At 38.9% G+C, this 19,369-nt stretch overlaps 1 protein-coding gene across 1 annotated transcript in view; it reads left to right on the forward strand.

The window, feature by feature from the left end:
* Positions 1-19,369, forward strand: part of ADAMTSL3 (ADAMTS like 3) — a 279,550-nt gene that overhangs the window by 184,651 nt on the left and 75,530 nt on the right. The window contains exons 8-11 of the mRNA XM_084642460.1: positions 1,098-1,172; positions 10,622-10,779; positions 14,565-14,676; positions 18,093-18,231. Of these exons, the coding sequence (XP_084498586.1) occupies positions 1,098-1,172; positions 10,622-10,779; positions 14,565-14,676; positions 18,093-18,231 (484 nt within the window). The remainder of the gene's footprint in view (positions 1-1,097; positions 1,173-10,621; positions 10,780-14,564; positions 14,677-18,092; positions 18,232-19,369) is intronic.

Raw genomic sequence — 19,369 nt, forward strand, 5'->3', positions numbered from 1 at the left:
TACATTATTTTTAACTTTCTGAGGGCCTGACGCTGTTTATATTGAATCAAATGGCAAACTTCCTATTGAATTAAATGAAAGTAGGATTAGTCTATCTTCCATCTCTCTCTACATTTTTTCATGGACTTCTGATGTGGCATCATCCCCCTCCCTTCCAGAACCTATGGGGGTTTAAAACTCAGGACAGTGTTGATCCCTTTTGCACACTGACTCTTCCTCCTTCTTTGGTGTGGCACATGATGGAGTGGAGAGGCCCAGTATCCAGAATTATTAGACCCCATGGTCTGTTGGCTTCTCCACTGGTTTGCCATTGGACCTTGGGTAAATCACAGGTTTCCCATCTATAAAATGGAGGTAGTAAGACCCACCCACCTTTGTAAAGCCCCCCCGAGATCTACAGATAAAAATAGTTATATATGTGTTAAGTGTGATTATTGTTAAGGGGTATTTCAGGCAAACAAAAGCTTTTTTCTGTTGGATTGTCCTGTTTGATGCTGGTTTGGTTTATAGTTTTAACTTGGGACTGTTCCTGGAAGGAATGATCTTATATTGCAAGTTACAAGCAGACCTTGTTATAATTTTCTCTTAACTGGTCTGTAATTGGTTAAGGGTTAGTGTTATGTAGATGATTTATTTCCTGTAAATCCTACCACTTATTAAAGTTGTGACCTGCTCTAGGAAATGAGGTGTGGGCAAAATGAAACTGAACAGCTGGGGGTATGTAAGGTTTGCCAGGGGAAACACAACTTAGCAAATCCCTTAAGTCTGTCCAGTGATTAGGAAATAAAACTAGGACAACAAAGTATAAATATGTACTTAATGTACTACTGACATTTTAGTTGTTTTTGTTAATAGAAAATAATTTACCAATAGCAGGAAAGATTTACAAGTCCATATGTAGGTCTTAATAGCTGCATAGCTCAGCAAACAGACTTGGTGTATTATACTTAATAAAATAACACATTATTTTTAATAGAAAAATTGTGGAACCTGTTAAATATTTTCTGAGACACATTTGACAGTTTTCAGTCTAGTTATGTGATGTGATAATTCCCTGGTGCAAGATGATTTCTAAAACAGTTTCTTAATTTTCCTAGGGGAAGAAATTGTGATTGCTATACCTCATGGGAGCCGCAGTGTGAGACTTGCACTGAAAGGACCAGCACACCTTGGTATGAACAGTTTTATATATTATTACTAGACAGAGAATAAAACCAGAAACTTTTATCTGAGTGCATCCAACTTGAAGTGTTTTGGCAAGGTCAAAGCCTTGATTCCTCTTCCCCTTTTTAATTTTCAACCCAAATTGTTCATACAGAACATTAACATTACATTGATTTTGGCTTGTTTTCAAAGAAGTTGGTTTAAAAATCACAATGGTATGAATATATGTGTAGTTTTGGTTTCTTTATAATGCTGAACTATACAAGAATTCTTGTATAGAGTATCTAAAATAAAGTACACTGTTCACGAGACTTGGAAAAACTTCCATCAAAACTGTGTTCAGTGGAGGACTGAATGGGATTTAGATCAACCACACTTATATACACCAGTAATAGGCACTATTTACAGATCTTTGAGAGAGAGAGAGAGAGACGACTGGTAATCGGATTTAGAGCCCAAGTCACCAGTTCAAACCCAGAAAAGGCTGATAATGACCCAAAATGGGTTCCATGGCCTCTGTGAAATGAGTAACGTGATCTCAGACTAGTTCCCCATGGATATGTGTTACAAAACCTACCATTATTACAACTGGGATTAATAGGTACCTCTCTTGGCAGTCTTAGCATAGAGGCCAAAGAATGACTGACCATGGAGTTTTGAGGGCTTGATCCTGCAAAAGGTGTTGAGCATTCTGCCCTTGATTCATCAAAGCACTTAAGCACATGCTTAACTCTAAGTGTATGAGCAGTGTCACATCCCTAAATCTGCTGCTCAATAAAATAAATAAATGAAAAAACAAAGTCTGAGCAAAGTTAAAGAATGCAAAGAAAACTAGTAAAGTAACTTACAAAAAGCCTATCCTGGAACAAAGCCAAAGGAGACTCCACGTGGCTCCCGCACCGGGTTTAATCCTGGGAAATGGGGAACACTGGCCAAATAAGCACCCTCTCCCACAGCTGGCCAGTGGGTGCCAGAGACTCCCAGGAGGAGAAGCTACCTAGTGTCTCCCTCACTTGCTACTGTGGCTGTCCCTCTTTCACCACCGACCTCAACAGGTTCCCCAAACAGTTGATGCAGGTGTGTGGTACTTCCTCTCTAACTGATGTATAAAATCTTTGTGTGTGTTTCCCACCTTTCATCAAGAGTTTGGTGCCTTTGTGAAGCATTTATTTTCAAATGTTTTCCGGGTGGCTCTTGGTTACATTTGTGGTTATTACTTAGAATTCATTTCTTTACAAATGAGCAGTTTTTCCACATCGAACTTATCATTTAAATGGAAAGTGTGAACATCCTCGCAGACAATGAAATAAACTTTTTAATCTGATATTTCAAACAATATTTTATTAGTGAAATTAAAATATTTTAGGGCTATTAGTCTGAATCATGATCATTAAAAGGACTTCTATTTCTGTGAGAAGTGTAAACAGTGAGAATTAAACATATTTTGCCTCCGTGTATCATGCGTTTCTTCGAAGACAGTGGTTCCGCTGTTTGTGCAGGGAAAGCCCTGGCGGGCCAGACCGGTTTGTTTACCTGCCACGTCGGCAGGTTTGGCCTATCGCAGCTCCCACTGGCCGCGGTTCGCTGCTCTAGGCCAATGGGAGCTGCTGGAAGCGGCGTGGGCTGAGGGACATACTGGCTGCCGCTTCCAGCAGCTCCAATTGGCCTGGAGCAGCGAACCATGGCCAGTTGGAGCCGTGATCGGCCGAACCTGCGGACATGGCAGGCAAACAAACCGGCCTGGCCTGCCAGGGGCTTTCCCTGCACAAGCAGCAGAACAAGTTTGGGAACCACTGGTCTAAGACAATGTCATCATGGTTTTATTTAAAAGAACTTCAAATGACATTAGGTTTAAATTTTGCAGCTGAGAACATTAATGTAACCCCTGAGTGTAACTTCGAAAGGTTTCATGAATGTATAAAATAAGCTATTCTTCCTCCCATACTGTCTACAAAACAGAAACTTCTGTCAACATAAATGATATTGCTTTTTTAAAATGTTGCAAGAGCTATTTAATGCAGTGATCATGATTAGTTCATAGCAGAACTATTGTTCTCTGATTTTGTTTTAGCCTGTTTTAGTTGTTAGTCCTTGTAGAAGGGAGCTGATTGTTGCCTCAGCTTCAATGAATCCAGTGGAGCCAATGTTCCCCAGCTACATTGCTATTTTTAGCACACTAGCTCCAGTTGAGCTAGCCAGTGTCTGTCTACTCATGCTGAGAAGCACACTCCCAGCTGCAGTCTAGACATACCTTTGGGGTAGAAAGCTTAAGGGAGACTACTTTTTTTCCTCTTACCCTCTCCCCAACCAATCCCTCTGCAAATCTGGGAGGGGTCAGACACATTTAAACCATTAGCTCACACTCCACATTCATTTCACTTATAATCTTAAATATGACAAAAGTGAAAAAAGTGAGTGCTGGGCAGAAACAACAATTTTTCTCACTCTGTGGTCAAATCTTTACAGTAGAGACACTTGGAAATATGCTACTGAACAATCTGCCTGACCCCCTCCTGTGACTGAAGTGTGTTGATGTTGTAAAGGTCACTTAATGACAGAGCCAAATGCTACTCTGTTATTCTCATGCAACTCTATTGACTTCAATGGGAGTGTGTTCGCATACTTATGGGCAGAATTTTAGGAAGACTTATTTAAAATACCAGACACTGTTCTGTTATTTGAGGCTCTTTTGTCGGTTTGTTTTGGGGTAGATTCTCTCTCTCTCTCTCAGTTTTATTGCCACCCATGTCAGAGTGTCTGAGCGCCTTCTATGTAAAATCAATAGCAGTAGCCATGTTTCTAGTGGACTTCATAGAGTCTGGCATTTCTCCCTTTTACGGAGTAAGAACTCTGTTTGGGGTACATTTTTGTGCAGAGAGGGGAGAGGAAAAGAATTGTGAGAGGTTTGGGAATAAAAGGGGGGTTTTGAATTGTGATTGCCACTTATGGTGGAAAGACTTTCTCAAAGAAGAAGGCGTTGCAGCATTTCATAAAGATGATCAGACTTTGGATTTGCCTGATCTCCTCTAGAAGATAGTTCCACAGCTGGGTCTCCTTGACAGAGAATGCTATGCCCCAGCTTTCACATGTTTCATCCTGGTCTCTGTGATCTGCATTGTCCCAGAATAGCACAGCTGTCATGGTGATTCATAGACTAAAATTTGGTCTTTCATGTAGCAGGTAGCAAATTCCAAACAAAAAAGTGCTCCACAAAATTGGTTTTCTGTCGGTATCCAAGCATGCTGGAAAGAGTCCACTTTTTTTGTTTATTTTGTGAATAGTTTAAGATGTATGACATATTATGAAGCAATCAGGAGGGGACTCCATTTCACTAGTCTCTTTACTAACACATAAAGAAAAGGAGTACTTGTGGCACCTTAGAGACTAACCAATTTATTTGAGCATAAGCTTTCGTGAGCTACAGCTCACTTCATCGGATGCAACACATAAGAAACCCTAGTCCCTGTTCCCGGGAGCTTACAGTTCTCATAGCCTCACTTTTTAATGCCCGCCTTTTGTGAATAATGCAACAGGCAACAGCATTGTCACTTTGCACCTGATTGGTTTATGAAATAACATTTTTTGTTTTGTTTTGGAATAAATTATGGGTTTTCTAATAGTTGTTTAAAGAGCTTTAGAATCAAAAGAAAGACAGAGAGTCCTCTGAAAATAATCCTCCTGCAGAAGAAACAGGAAAACCAGAAGCTAATATTTTTACAAGTGGCTAATGCTAGATAACTGAGTTCATGAACTTTGGGAGAGTGAGCTTAACTAGAAGAAACTGAAAGATGCTGTATCTTTTCCCCCTTATGTAGATTTCTACTTTAGATTATGCTACTTGCATTAGTTGAACTATTAAGTATTTAGCCATACATACAAATATTTGTTTTTGTTCTTGGCTAGTATTAAAAGAAGTAGTGTGCAGTTTATAATTGGAAAAGAATAGCTGCTTTTATTCCAGGGTCCCATTTCCCCCATGTGAGAATAGTCTATGCAGAGGAGAGGAAACTCCATTAATTTAACATGTAGAATTTCCTGCGCATCCTTACGTTGGGCATGGAATAGCCATCACTTATGGATTTCCCCCTATTTAACCAACATATTCTCCTAATATCTACGCAGAAGATGGGAGATCCACACAGAGCTTCCTTGTGAACGTCCCAAGCCACTGCAGAGCTGCTGATCAGTACTGGCTCCTGTGCTGCTGAGCCCTAAGGGCTGTAGCCTGCTTCTGAAAGCACAGGGAGCCATTTTTCCAGGGGATCCCACAACCACAGCTAGCCCCACAAATTCCCCTCTGGAAAGAGAGGTTCTACGGTGTGAAGGGGGAAACAGCACAAGATAGTACAGCCCTGGGTCCTCAGCATACTTGATAAAACCCTTAAGGCACCAAAACAGGTTAACTCAGCCTTAGCCTATATAAACTTGGACTGCTTTCCTCAGAGGTTTGTCAAGGAGAGAATCTGTAGGAGCCCAGCTGGGTTTCCTACCCCATCTGACTCTCTGAAGTTAGAATTCTCCGCTCCCCACCCTGAAAGGCTCCATGGGTCAGGGCTGGGGGAGCATGCTCTGGAGGTATAGCTTCCCACTTCTGCAGGAGCACAGGGCTCAGAGTTCTTCTGAGTTTTGGGTGCGTGTTTGGTGAACTCTTTTCCTACCATTCCCTGTGGACTCCTTTCTCAGCTAGCAGTTACTTACTGTATTGAAATCAGTGGGAGCACTTGGGCAGGTAATTGTTCCCCAATAGGAATAGGGGGTTCACAATCGAAGTCTATGTGGGTAGTAACTTTATATACATACACACAGCTCTCTAGATGTGAGTGGTAAATGTAGGGCTATTCTAAATATTTGTTTTTCAGAGAGCCATTTGCTGAAGCCCCTGGAAGGTTATTTGTAGATATTTCCAGATGCCTAGATGGTAGCCTGAAAAAAAAAATCCTCAGTGTTTTACCTAAGTGTTTTCAGAGGTAATGTTATAATGTTACGTCAGTTGTTTGATTTTACTCTGTATGGGATGCTTAAGATGACAAGCAGTGGCTTAGGCTGAGTGAGAATATATTGCAGCAAAGGTTATCTATTGTGCTGTGGAACACTTCTTCATCTCACTGGGTGACACATTTCCTTGGAAAATCTGAGTAGCTAGTTCTAAGTTCAGCAGAGACCTGCCCCTGAAATACAGACTGTCTCTGCACAGCTGTATCTTACAAATTGTTAAACACATTGAATTCCTCTCTGGTGTAGCTCTGTAGACTTTAATTACATTTGCTGGCATTGCACCAAGGATGAATTTGACCCACTGTATTTTCGGGATTGTCAGTTCCTAGCCAGTATTCTCCATTTGACCTTTTTTGTAAATTGTGTTTAATTACTTTATTAAGAAAAGCTCAGAGACTGGAAACGTTAACATACTGATTTGGCTCAGCTCCTTGGATGGATTAACCTTCAGGTGTCTCACGTCTTTCTCTGATACTCGGGTGTCTTTTTTTATGCTCTTCTAAGGCCTGATTCTGAGAGGTGCTAAACACCTGCAGTTCCCATTGACTAGATCAAGAGTTGCAAGTGCTCAGCAATTTCCCTTAATGAATTTCTCTAGTGTAGCCATGTACTCAGTTCCTGAAAAATAAAAAAGTCACTGCTACCCATAAATAGGTTTTTGTCTTTTTCTTAGCAGAAGTGAACCTCAAAATGTACCAGTATCTCTGAAGCCTGTGGCACACAGTCTTTTCCCGAAATTATAGGAAAAATACTCAAATAAAAATAATAGCTGGGAAAAGACATGAGAGAGAAACTGAAATAAGAGTTAAAGTATTATAAAATATTTGTTGATCTCTCTGTGGTTATTTCTTATCTCTTCCTGGTTGTAATTGCTTAGAAAATGGGGCTTTTTAATTTCTGATCACTTTTTTGATGGCTCTCAAAATAATTATATTCAACTTCATGCTACATTTCTAACCCATGACCATGCTGGAATTGTTTTTTGGAGGAGTTTCTTTTACTGAAATTTCTATCAAAGCATGTACAGGATACCCTCACTGTTCTATCCATTAGAAGAGTAGAATACAATCTTTAGAAAGCATTTGGTGGGCACTGGTTAGATTAATACAGATTTTATACAGTTTTACACGTGTAGTTGTTCAAGGATATGACTGCTTCTTCTAAAGTGACAACTGTATGTCTCCTTTTTTGGTTAGGGATACAAGAAGCTACTTTTGAGTCTAAAAAGAGATTAGAAAATGAGAGAGGCTGCTTCAGGAATGCATCTCTTACGTGAAAAGGAGTGTCCAATAGCCATTTTCCTTACTTTTATTTATGATCTAGGTAATTCTCTAGTGTTAACAGTCCAAGAGCATCACTGCCACAGAAATTAAGTTGAAATTTACAGCTAGTCTATTAGTCAACTCCTAGCTTGGTTTTAGAAGTTTGACTTCTGCAGGAAACTCCCCTGAGACAATGCTGGTCACATGATCAGGGTAAGTATGAGCAAAATAGTAACTCTTTAAATAATTTGAGTATAATAAGTACAGTAACAAAAAGTTTTATTGTATGATACAGTACAGAATTTATTGCACCAAATGACAACACTTTCCTGCCTTGTGCCTAGATAGCCATCAAAATTCCACAACCTGTAAAATGCCAGTATTTTAGACTAACCTTTTAAAATTTAATTTAATATAACCCTGTATTTTAAGGCAATTTTAGCATAATTTCAGCTTTCCTTGCTCCTGTACAGTCTCTGAGAGTAATTTAACACTCTTGGATCTTATTTCAGTAATGGGATTAGGAATTAAGGGTCTGTTCCTGCTCTTTTTGAAGTAAATGGCAAAACTCAAACCACTTCAATGGGAGCAGGATCAGACCCTGTCTATATCCATATTGAAGAAAACTTTAACCAAAATGCTTGGATCTGGTAATATTTTAAAGTGCCTTAACAAGCTACCTTTAATCCCTCTTGAACATAGGTATGTATTTTGTAAAGTATCCTTTTTATTATCCATCCCTTTTTTTTTTTTTTTTTTTTGCCATTTCTGTGTGACTTATGGGAAGTTGTGTGACTCAATCATGCTATAGGCTCTGATTTAAAAAAAATCTCCTTACACGGTTCTGTCTATGTACTTCATTCCTCACCTAGACACCACTGCATTCCCAGGTCTTTCTAAAACAGAATCTGAAAATGGCTATGAATCAAAGGGATTTTTTTAACTAGTAAATTAAGAAATAGGTTAATTTCTCGACACTTATTTCATTTTGGGATTTATTCAGGATTTTAATCCAAGGCTCCAGATTGGGAAGAGTTAGTATATTTACTGTGGCATATAAACTACATTTCTTCGTGAAGGGTATAGGCTCTTGTCACCAAGAGGCCTTTTAAAAAAATTATTTTCATAATTTTTATCATATAAAACATTTCTGCTAACCCACAAAGTAAACATAGATCTTAACATCTATTTCAAAGTAAGTCTTGAAGCTTTGTTTGCATGTCCACCAAGTCTCCAAAAGGGCAGATTCTATTATCTCATTAAGGCTTAGAATGGCTCAAAAAGCTATTTAAATGATGTCAATTCTTTTTAAAGAAATCTAAACTAATTAACTGTATCCCTTAAAGCAAATATTTTTATTTTTACTGTCTAGATGTAGTGAGCCAAATTATTTCCTGTTCTAACTCCACTGCTTTCAGTGGACCAGTGATGGATTTGGTCCACTGTACCTTATCCAGATTTCTCAGTTGACTCTTGCAAATGCTCTTCTTCCTGGATATTTTGTAAGACTCTAGCTTGGGCTTGTAGTAGCACCTTCACCAGGCATTATGGGAGACACTTTACAGAAGACATTCAGTGTCGGAGATTATGAAGACAGGTCCTCAACTACACTGACCCATAGTCCCTTTGCTGCTGATACTCTTAATTGTTCGGTGGGCTGATAAACCAACTCATGAGTGCTGAGGAGTGAATTATATAAATTCAGTTACTAATCGTTAAACAATTGCCTTTTCTTTTCCCTGAAACATTCATTGTCCACCAATTTGCCCTTTCCTATGACGACTACTTTTCCTCTGTCATAACTGGACTGAAAGGACGCTTTTGACAGGACCCTTCTAGCCTGGTTAAGGGCCTACTTTCACTAATAAACTTAGGTCACTAAAGAAAGGAAATAGGCACTCCATCAAATGTACAAATATGTGACAAAAATGTGGTTTAGGAACATCAATTGTCCTTTGCATATTTCTTGAAAAAAACACAAATTTCTATGTTGCAAAATAATTGCTTTATCCTTTAAGATGTTCGGAGTGGAGGAGAGAAGTTGGCACTTTGGACAGAAAAAACTGAGAGGTGATTAATCCAAAGTCATTTTAAAGAAGATAGTAGGGAGAAATGACTTAATTAAGATCCCTTAATTCCTCCAGTCTGATCTCTTGTGGCTTGTCTACACACACAATTTGTATTGCTTTAACTGTAATGCTATATATAAGGTAGTACAGCTTCCCCACATATGGACATAAAGGTAACTTCATAAAGGTTCTTATACTGGTATAGCTATTCCAGTATGGGAAGAGGAATAAACTTTACTGGTATAAGGCACCTTAAACTAGTATAACTGCATCAATGATAGGGGTTGTTCTGGTATAACTATTTCATTATAAATCACTTCCATAACTGACATAGTTATGCAATACAAAATCTGTGCATAGACCATGCCTTACTCTGAAACACCCCTTCAATAAGAGCGTAGCCAACCCCTGATTCCAACGCATGCATTCAATATTACCTTTCAGCACTGGCACGTACCATGTTATGGGGTGCCCAGAAGTTTTCCTTCCTTAATATCTTTTTCATCCAGTGTCGGACAACATAGGACAGTCAATATGTGGGAGTTTTTTCTGTATTTTGGAAATTGTAGCTTACTGGCTTACTCTGTTTCTAAAGAATGCAAAATAGCAGTGGAAGGGTTTTTATCATCACCTGTTCCAAGAATATGACATCCCTACTCGCCTAACTCTTTGTTAACATAGTAAATATTCAGAATTATGTTATGGCTTTCAGATGCTTAGAAGGGTAAAGATATTGAGGTGGTTGTCCATTGATAGTGGAAACTTCAAGATGTAAATGTTTGTATCAACACCTGCAGTTTGTCACACTGAATCTATCGCTTAATACATAACATTGAGGCAATTGATTTGTGTTAAATGGTATTAACAGTACTTCTCTTTATATCCCATGTAAAAGAATGGCATGATCAGGCAGATAATTATTGTGTCCAAAGAATGCTGAGCGAACTACTTCATGAATGTATATATCATCCTACAACACAAAAGCTGAAGTGTTCTCTGCTCATGCAATTTTCCTATGCACACACCTACTCCTTCTTGCAAGTCATGATTTGTTCAAATTGCTTTCTGACTTACTTGAAAATAAAAAATATACTCTGTTTGACCTAATCAATTATATGTTTTATTTGTTAGTTATTGAGTCAAAGACACTGCAGGGAGACCAGGGAGAACACAGCTTTAATGTCCCTGGAATATTTATCGTAGAAAACACAACTGTTGAATTTCAGAAGAGTTTGGATAGAGAAACTATAAAAATTCAAGGACCTCTGGGAGCAGATTTCATTATCAAGGTAGGATATGTGTTTAGGCATGCTGTAAGCTGTGTCTGCCAATATATTTGAAGTATATTGGGATGTAAAGCAAAGGCGAGTGAAGATGTTATACTTAAGTGTATGCAACTGTGCTATAGTTACAAGGCAATTTGTATATTCCCTTGTTCTTTATATGTTTGTTCTAATGGACCACTGCATATAGCACTGAACTTGATACGTCCTTGATACGGCCTTGATACGTCAGTCAGATCCGCATGGGCACACTCCTGTATGTATTTCCATTGACTTCAGTGGAGGTCTGCATAAGTGCAGCAGTCTGTGTGCACAAACCTGATTGATTGCAGAGTCAGAACCTTATCAGCTTTGAATAAGCCACTGAGAATGGTGAAGGATTTTACACACAGTTTTCACACAAGGAAAGATGCAACTAATTTCTTCCAGTCATTATGGGAACCTTGTCCATTCCTAAGGATCTCCACCATTATTTACAATGGCACAAAATGCTGTAAACACTTTTTCTGGCATTCACTCTGGTGGTGAATTTAGTGCTCTATCTTAAAAGTAGATATATGTATATTAAAAGGGGGGATTGAATGGTGCATACAGATATCAGAAAGGCAAGACTGAGATGAACTGGAAGAAGCAGGTTAGTTGGGTCTAATCTTTTTAGCTTTCTAGGGCCTGCTTATCTCACAAGGGAAGGGAAGAGAAGGGAGGTATCAGGGAGCACACATATTAGTTTTTGTTTTAAATTTAAAAGTTTGAATAAACTTAAATTCTCAAAGTGAAATTCACTTGAAACTAGTGAATTTCACATGATTTCATTTCAAAGCCATGTTATAGCCCTGATATGAGATAATTCAAGTTAATAAAGAAACTGCAGGATTGGTGAGTTTCCCCTCCCCCAAAATAATATGAAACAATCCTAGCTTCATTCTCTTAAGAGACTGAATTTTGTGTCTGAAGATTCCCAGAATCATCAGATTTACAAATTCAGGTCGGTGCAAATCAGGAGATTAAAGACTACATTTTTACGAGTGTGGGCGAGGTTTTTCCTACAGGAATTAAATGTAAAGAACATTCTATGGGCCTTTGTGCACTGGGTGAAAGCATGCCTTCTAATAAATATTGGGTCAAGCAGGGGACTATGAAGATGGTGATAAATGTATGTACATATTTGCACATGCATTATTTGTACATTCCTATTTGGTATGCTCAAACATACGGGCCTGTATTTTTATGGACTCTGATTTTAATTGCCCGTTTTGAAAATGGAAGTTATTAGCATTTCTAAACATTTCCTCTCTGTAGTGGTTTGAGCTCTATGCTTGTCTAGGTTGAGTTAATTGCAAGGTAAATAATCCTAATTATTAATAGGATGCAGTGATGATGTAGCCATGTTTATCCCAGAATATTAGAGAGACAAGGTGGGTGAAGTAAATAAAAGATATTGCCTCACTCGCCTTGTCTCCCTAACTATTAAAACATTCCAAATTTAAGATACACTGAAAAATGTTTGTTCTTTTTTCTGAATTGTTTTCTTTCACTGCACCCTCAAATAATTTCTGTATAAGTTGCCATTGGCTGATTGGTTCCTGGAAATTTTCTCTCCCATTTTGGGTAATATATATAAGGAATGAAATGCCTTTCTGAGTTTAAAATAATGTTTTCTTTGAAGACGATGCCAAAAGTTCTAGGTGCATAACACGTAACTCCCAGGAGGGAAGGAAAATTACTAAGCTTTAATACAGTTCATTTATGGCTTCCAATTATTTTTATTGTTATTACTATGATTTTTTATGCACTAATCACAATGGCATATGCACCTCTGAAAAAAACCAAACAGTGTTTACATTAAACTATCCACCAACATAAAAATTAAGATTTTCCCCAGGAAACATCATCCATAATCAAACAAATGTCTAATATGAAAGATGTGCCTTCTTCCATGCTCTGAAGATTTTTAAACTCTGTCTTTGGTGGATCATGCAAGGGAAGCCCGTTCTACAGTCAGGGTCCCTGCACTGAAATTTCCCAGCCTCCGTCCTTGACAGCAGAACAAAATTGTGATTTATTTTTTTTTAAAGCTACTTTTCAAATAAGACTGTTGCTCAAATGGGGATAGATAATTTAGCTCTCACTGTTGGTGACAAAGCCTGACTCCTATTAGCTTGACACTTTCATTTCTTTGTGAAGATCCTGTAGGTATTATTCCTGTGTGGATATGGGCCCAGATAGGACTCAGCATTCTAATCTTTCTAATGAAGCCCTAGAAAAGCATTTAGTAGCTAAGGCGAATGACTGGAGCCTGTCATGTTTTAATTTATAAATAATGTCTTACATTTATAGGGCACACTTCATCCCCAAGATGCCAAAGTACAGTACAAATTATATATAGATGTTCTTTTACCTACTTTAGGGTAGAAAGTAGAAGCTGTTTTACAGCATGCAGCAAACACAACAATAGAGTTTAGGAAGCAAAGGGAAGGAGAAATTCTGTCTAACTAAAGCTGCGGAAGTAATTTAGATGGGCAGAATATAACGAGCCAAACTGAAATTTGGCCAGACTCTGGGGCTAACAGCCTTACTGTAGCGTAAAGCATCATGGGATCATTAATGACCCAAGCAACCAGGATCTCTGTTCTGAATGTAATCCAACAGATGGTGTTGCAATGCTCCCTGGCAAAACGATGTAGCATTGGTTCAGTATTAAATCAAAGGGACGATTGCCACTTCCTGAAGCAACAGCCTCACTTTCGGCAGCACCCCAGGTTTCCCTTCGGGTATCTTTACATTGCAATAAAAACCCCAGCACCAATTCTCAGAGCGTGGGTCAGCTGATTTGAGCTTGCAGAGCGTGGGCTAAAAATTGCAGTGTAGATGTGTGGGCTCCCACCTTGTGCAGTTTTATAGCCCTACAGCCTGAGCCCCGCAAGCGCGTCAGCTGATGCAGGACAGCCACAGCCATGCCATGGGTCTTTTATCAAGCATAGATGTACCCTTTGGAGTTGCCCATCCAAGTGCTGATTATACCAGGTTATTAGTTATTGATCTGCCCAGGTCACAGGCTGACTCTGTGCAGCTATTAAAAGTGCACAAAAATATCAATAATTTGCGTGTACCCAAAGGAAGGTACTCATAGTTTTTTTCCATTGAAAATGACAAATGGTCTTACAAGGTAGTATCTTTTATGGGACCAACTTCTGTTCATGAAAGAGACAGGGTTTCAAGCGCCACAGAACTCTTCTTCAGGTCTCTCTCTCATATCCTGGGACCAATACAGCTACAACAACACTGAGGCCAAATGATCCTATGTCCTAACTCCACTTCGATGCAGGCCATTGGTTTTGCATGTTGTAGAAATACACTAATGCACAATATTTTACACCTCAGATATTGTGTGCACATCCAATTTGATCAATGTCTTATCTGAACCTGATCTGTATGCCCCATATTCAGTTCAAGTTCTAGACCCATATATTCGCCACGGAATTTTGAAAATGTAGCCTATAATGCTATAAAGCAGCAGGGCACATCCCAGGAGCTTGGCCAGCCAGGGAAGAAAAATCGCCAGAGGGGCTTCTCAGCACTGTTACATAATTACAGGAGAATAATTTGAAAAAGGCAACATGCAAATGTTTGATTATTAGAAACTTCTGTTTGTATTGCTCCAGATTTCTGTGTGGTTTTCTGCCTTATTGCCAAATAGCTCTCTGCATTATTATTACATATGAGTTATGTTGTGAAATGTCATGAATATTGGCATACAGTATACAAATGTGTTGTAATGGAAATCTCTTTAGACCAGGTATACTGCCCCAAAAGACAGTGTGGTTCAGTTCTTTTTCTATCAACCCATAAGTCATCAGTGGAGACAGACAGAGTTCTTCCCGTGTACTGTAACATGTGGAGGAGGTAAGTAATGGCTGTGGCTCAAGAGTGTTTACAACTGTGGATTATACATGGCTGATTTATAACTTTCATACAGTGTCATTTTTTAAATCAGTTAAATAAGGTTATGCCGCTTTGCACGTTGGTGGTTGTTCAGATAAATAAGTGACTGAGTACAAGGTAATAGCTGCAGTTAATATAAACATATTAGTCATATTTTATTGTTTTACATACTATCAAATGTCAGTGTACAGATAATGAATTACCTTATGAGAAAGAGATTCAGAAAAATAAAGAGAGGAGAGTCGGAGTGATGTGGGGCTAGAAGTGAGAAAAAATGGATAGCAGTATGAAGATCACAGGAAGATGAACAAAGAGATCAAATGGGAAGATAGAGATTAAGAGCGAGAAGGGAGGAAGGAGGCATTTCTGGCTATAAATTTAAATGTTAGAGTGAGAATGTTAGAGCGGTGCTAATAGATAGGAAAGTCGGTGGAGTGAAGAAAAGAGAGATGAGGTAGGTGAACAATGAGGCAAAACACTGTAGACTTGGTGCATGGTATTGGACCAAGTGAAGTGGCCAAACAGAGGTTTTTTGACAAACTAGCATACTCATCTTTGCAGAAATAGAGGCACATGGGCAGTATTTTTGCTGTATCAAAAGTATGAAACTTGTGGATATGTGAAGTGTTTAGAAGGCGAAATTTCTAATATTTAGCAACATGAGAAATGTGTATGGAGAGAGGACATTGAGGGTCAAAGGTAACATCAGAGTTTCTAGTGGAACCACCTGGAAAGACAGGAACATTATAGACAATAAAAAGCTGGGAAAGAAGAAAGAGTGAGGGATAGAAATGGAGTGATGCAAAAGAAATAGCACAGTGTTTGAGATCCACTTTTAAAGCTTATTCACTTGACTACAATTTTATTTGCTTTGCCCCTGATTCTCCACTACAAGTGGATGATGTAGACAGTGGTAGCTGCAGTGACCCCTGTATGGCACTCTGAACCCCAGCAGGTTGGTCCTGGTGAAAGTCAGACCAGCAGGGGGCCTACTCCAACTTCCACTGCTAGTTTAAACTCCACAATTTATACAACCAGGGGATTAAGATAGTTCAGTTCCACCATCCCCCTCTCCTCCTGCCTCAGGACATCACAAGTGCAAGGCTATCTTCTCCTTATGCAGAGGTGGTGGTTGGAGAAGTAGTTGGCATAGGAAATGATTATACAACCTATACCTGTTTTACACCGGTGCAGATTCATCTGATACAGGGAAGTTCTCCAGGGGAGTCTGATAGTAACACTCCTATACTCATTCTCTTAGAGACTACACTAGTATTATTCATATAGACTAAAAAAATCAAAATAGTCTAAATAATTACCCCACTATTGCAGGACCCATTAAAATGCTGTTTTTCAAAGAATGGCTCGTGTGTTTGTTAAAAAAATAAGAGAGCCTTGTCAAGTGCTTAAAGTACAAGTGAAGAGTCTGGTTCTCTTTGCAGCTGTCTCAGACCAGTCACAACATCTCTTTGTGCCTCAGTTTCCCCACCATAAAAATGGAAATAACATACACTCACAATTACTATTCCTAGGTCCCATGCCTCTAGCCAGAGTCATGGTGGGAAACTCCTCTATCTCAGAAGATTTTTTGGCCCTCTGAAACATGACCCTCATTTGAAATGTGAATGCTAATCCTGTGGGATGGTATTGTCAAAGAAGTAGAATTGCAAGCCTAAGTGTTTTTCCCTGATGTTCCTCACAGGGGAAGAAGTGTACAGTATAATATTTTTTATTGTGAGCATTGCAAACACTGGATAGCTCAATGGACATCTTCCCTTCTAGGTTGATGGCTCAAATCCAATCTAAGAGAGTGTTGTCTTGAAAAATTATTACTATCTAATGGCTGCTTATTCTCTTTGAAATTAGCTGGTAGCTTCAGTGCAATTCCTTGTGGATGGATGTCCTTATTAGGAAATCACACCATCTTTATCAACAAAGCTTGGTGTTCTTGTTGGCAGTCCTGAGAGAAAGGCCAGTAAATAAATGAGCCTGGAGACTAAGCTACACACTGACCCCAGACAGCGGCAGTGTTGAGGGCTGTATGTTACTGGGGAAACTTGCACTGCTGCTGCCCAGCCTGAACCTATTATCTTCTCGAAGATTTGGTCTCCAGATGCTGTCTGAGCTCTTTCACCAGCACTAAAATGACTCAGACATTTCAGATAGAAAAAGTTCCATGCAACAAAAAATTAGAATCAGCTGTTCACCAGGATATCATGTCTCAGTTGGATCACTCCACATTCAGTTCTGTAATCTCTGTGTGGGTGAGGGAGAGTCTCGGGAGTGCAGAGAGGAGAGGTGTGGTTGTATTTGTACAAACAAATACAAATAAACAGGAAAGTTTTAAAAACCTGAATTTTCTTTGCAGCTGGTAATTCTTCTTGGTCTGCTGGGTGCTTACAAGAACTGGTACATGCATGCTTAAGGTGCTGGAACTGCTTCATTTTTCTTTATGATTATCACTCTCATGCATGATGACACTTTGGATCGGCCAAGAGACACATAAGTGAAGCTATTGCTATATGATACTTCAGCATTTTCAGTAGACACAGTTATGTTATTAGTTTATTGACTCTATTTGGATTTTCATTCTTGTGGTTTCATCCTTTTTCTTTTTTAGCACATACCAGAACATCCTTCTTGTCTTCTCTGTTTCAGTGAAAGACAATTCCTGTGAATAAGCTTTTTTTTCTTAGCCAAGAAAGCAACCTAGTGGTTTATTAAACTCAGATCTTTTCTGTTAACCAGTCCTTTTATGCAGATATTTGCACCAAGTAGTTACTTCAGGTTTTCTTTTCTTGGCTCTTTAACTAGGAATGTTCTTGAAAATATTTCTTTGTTTTCTAAAGTTTAACTTAACAATGTCTTTGGACCTCATCTCCAATTCCTCTGGCTTTCTGTTTTAAGTATTTTTCATACCACACATGACCACCTAATACACCTCTCAGTAGTGCACTCAGTAAACACTTCTGTGTGGATTTTATAAATGTGGACGTACAACACGGCCATCCAATTGTGCACCTCAAGAAAGTGACCAGTGAGGTGTCCTAGTAGGTGTATAACTGCATCTGTTAAAAATTTGTTATTTTGAGTGTCTTCCTAAAACACTCCCGGAACAAAGGGCCAGACTCTCAGTTGATGTTAATTGATATAGCTTCCTTGACTTCAGTTGCTGACTGAAGATCTGGCCCTATATGTCCGAGTACAGCATTTCCTTATTTAAAAAAACCCCAGCGTTTCCTTATTTAAAAAAAAAACCCACAAAAATCACTGTATTTAACTGGATGTATAGTTTAGTATTTGAGAAAAGAAAGCCGTTTGAATTTATCTTCCTTCATCACAAGCATTAGCATGTTCATCTTTTGCTCCCATGTTAGGTTATCAACTTAACTCTGCTGAATGTGTGGATATTCGTTTGAAGCGAGTTGTTCCTGATCACTACTGTCACTACTACCCAGAAAATAAGAAACCAAAGCCTAAACTAAAGGAATGCAACATGGATCCCTGTCCTTCTAGGTTTGTATGACAAATATGCAAGTGGGATGGTATTTTTAGTTACTAAGGAGCAAGTAACCATATTTATTTGACTTTTGACACACTTTGATCTTCAGGACTGCTTAATTTTAATTGTTCAGGACATTAAAGAAAGTCTGGCATTTGCACCAACACGAACAGACTTGGAGCACTTCTCAATCTTACACAGAGGTGGTTTCAATAGTCCATTTGTTTTTGTTCGTGGCCTACCTTTGCTGCAGATTTCTTGCTGAGCTCTATGGATATGTCTACCCTGCCATCAGAACAGCACATGCAGAAATATTCAAGCTAGCTTTGGTTGAACTAGCTCACTACACATAGCAGTATGGCTGCTGTGGCACAAACAACAGTATGGACTAGCCCCCCCGAATATGTGCCTATGGTCCCAGGTGAAGTTGTACTCAGATAGCTTGCCTGGGCCGCTGTGGCAACATCACTATTTTTAGCAAGCTACCTTAATCAAAGTTAGCTTGGATGTGTCTACACAGGCTGTACTGGTGCCTCCCGATTGTGGTGTAGACATACCCTATGGCACCAGTGCACACATTTTGTAGGATTATGTGAACATGAGGGACTGTATGTCTGCTTTTGGATTTATCGATGCTGTCATATGTTATTCAGGATTTCCCATTAAAGGCAGGTAGTAGCTCCATTCCTCATTCAGCATGAAGTTTTTGCACGTGGTTTATTCTGGTTTGTCCATCTGTCTGGTATAAAAATTTCATTCGCCATTTTCACTCTACAATTGGTCACATAATATTTAAAGTTTTGGGGGGATATTTTTTAAAGTTACAAGATAGTCAGAAAAAATCAATTCAAATAAAGGTACTTCTGGTGCAAATACCACTGAATATTATTGCCAAATTATAAAGGCTACAGTATACATAAACTGTATTGAATTGCACAGTGGTATTTAAAACTAACTTACTTTTGGATTGTCTGGTGAGGTTTCCTGGCTCTGCTGAAGTATCTTAAAATACTTCACAGTGTCAGGTCCCAGAACCTCACATTAATATGCCATCTGGCTGGACTAGAGTTATATATAAGAAAAGGAGGAAACACTCTGAATAGATTTCATTTCCTATAGCTAACCTGTCCATTTCCTTTAATCCGTGTTAAA

Source organism: Lepidochelys olivacea, assembly GCF_965140295.1.
Source record: "Lepidochelys olivacea isolate rLepOli2 genome assembly, chromosome: 10".
NCBI classification, from domain to species: domain Eukaryota; kingdom Metazoa; phylum Chordata; order Testudines; family Cheloniidae; genus Lepidochelys; species Lepidochelys olivacea.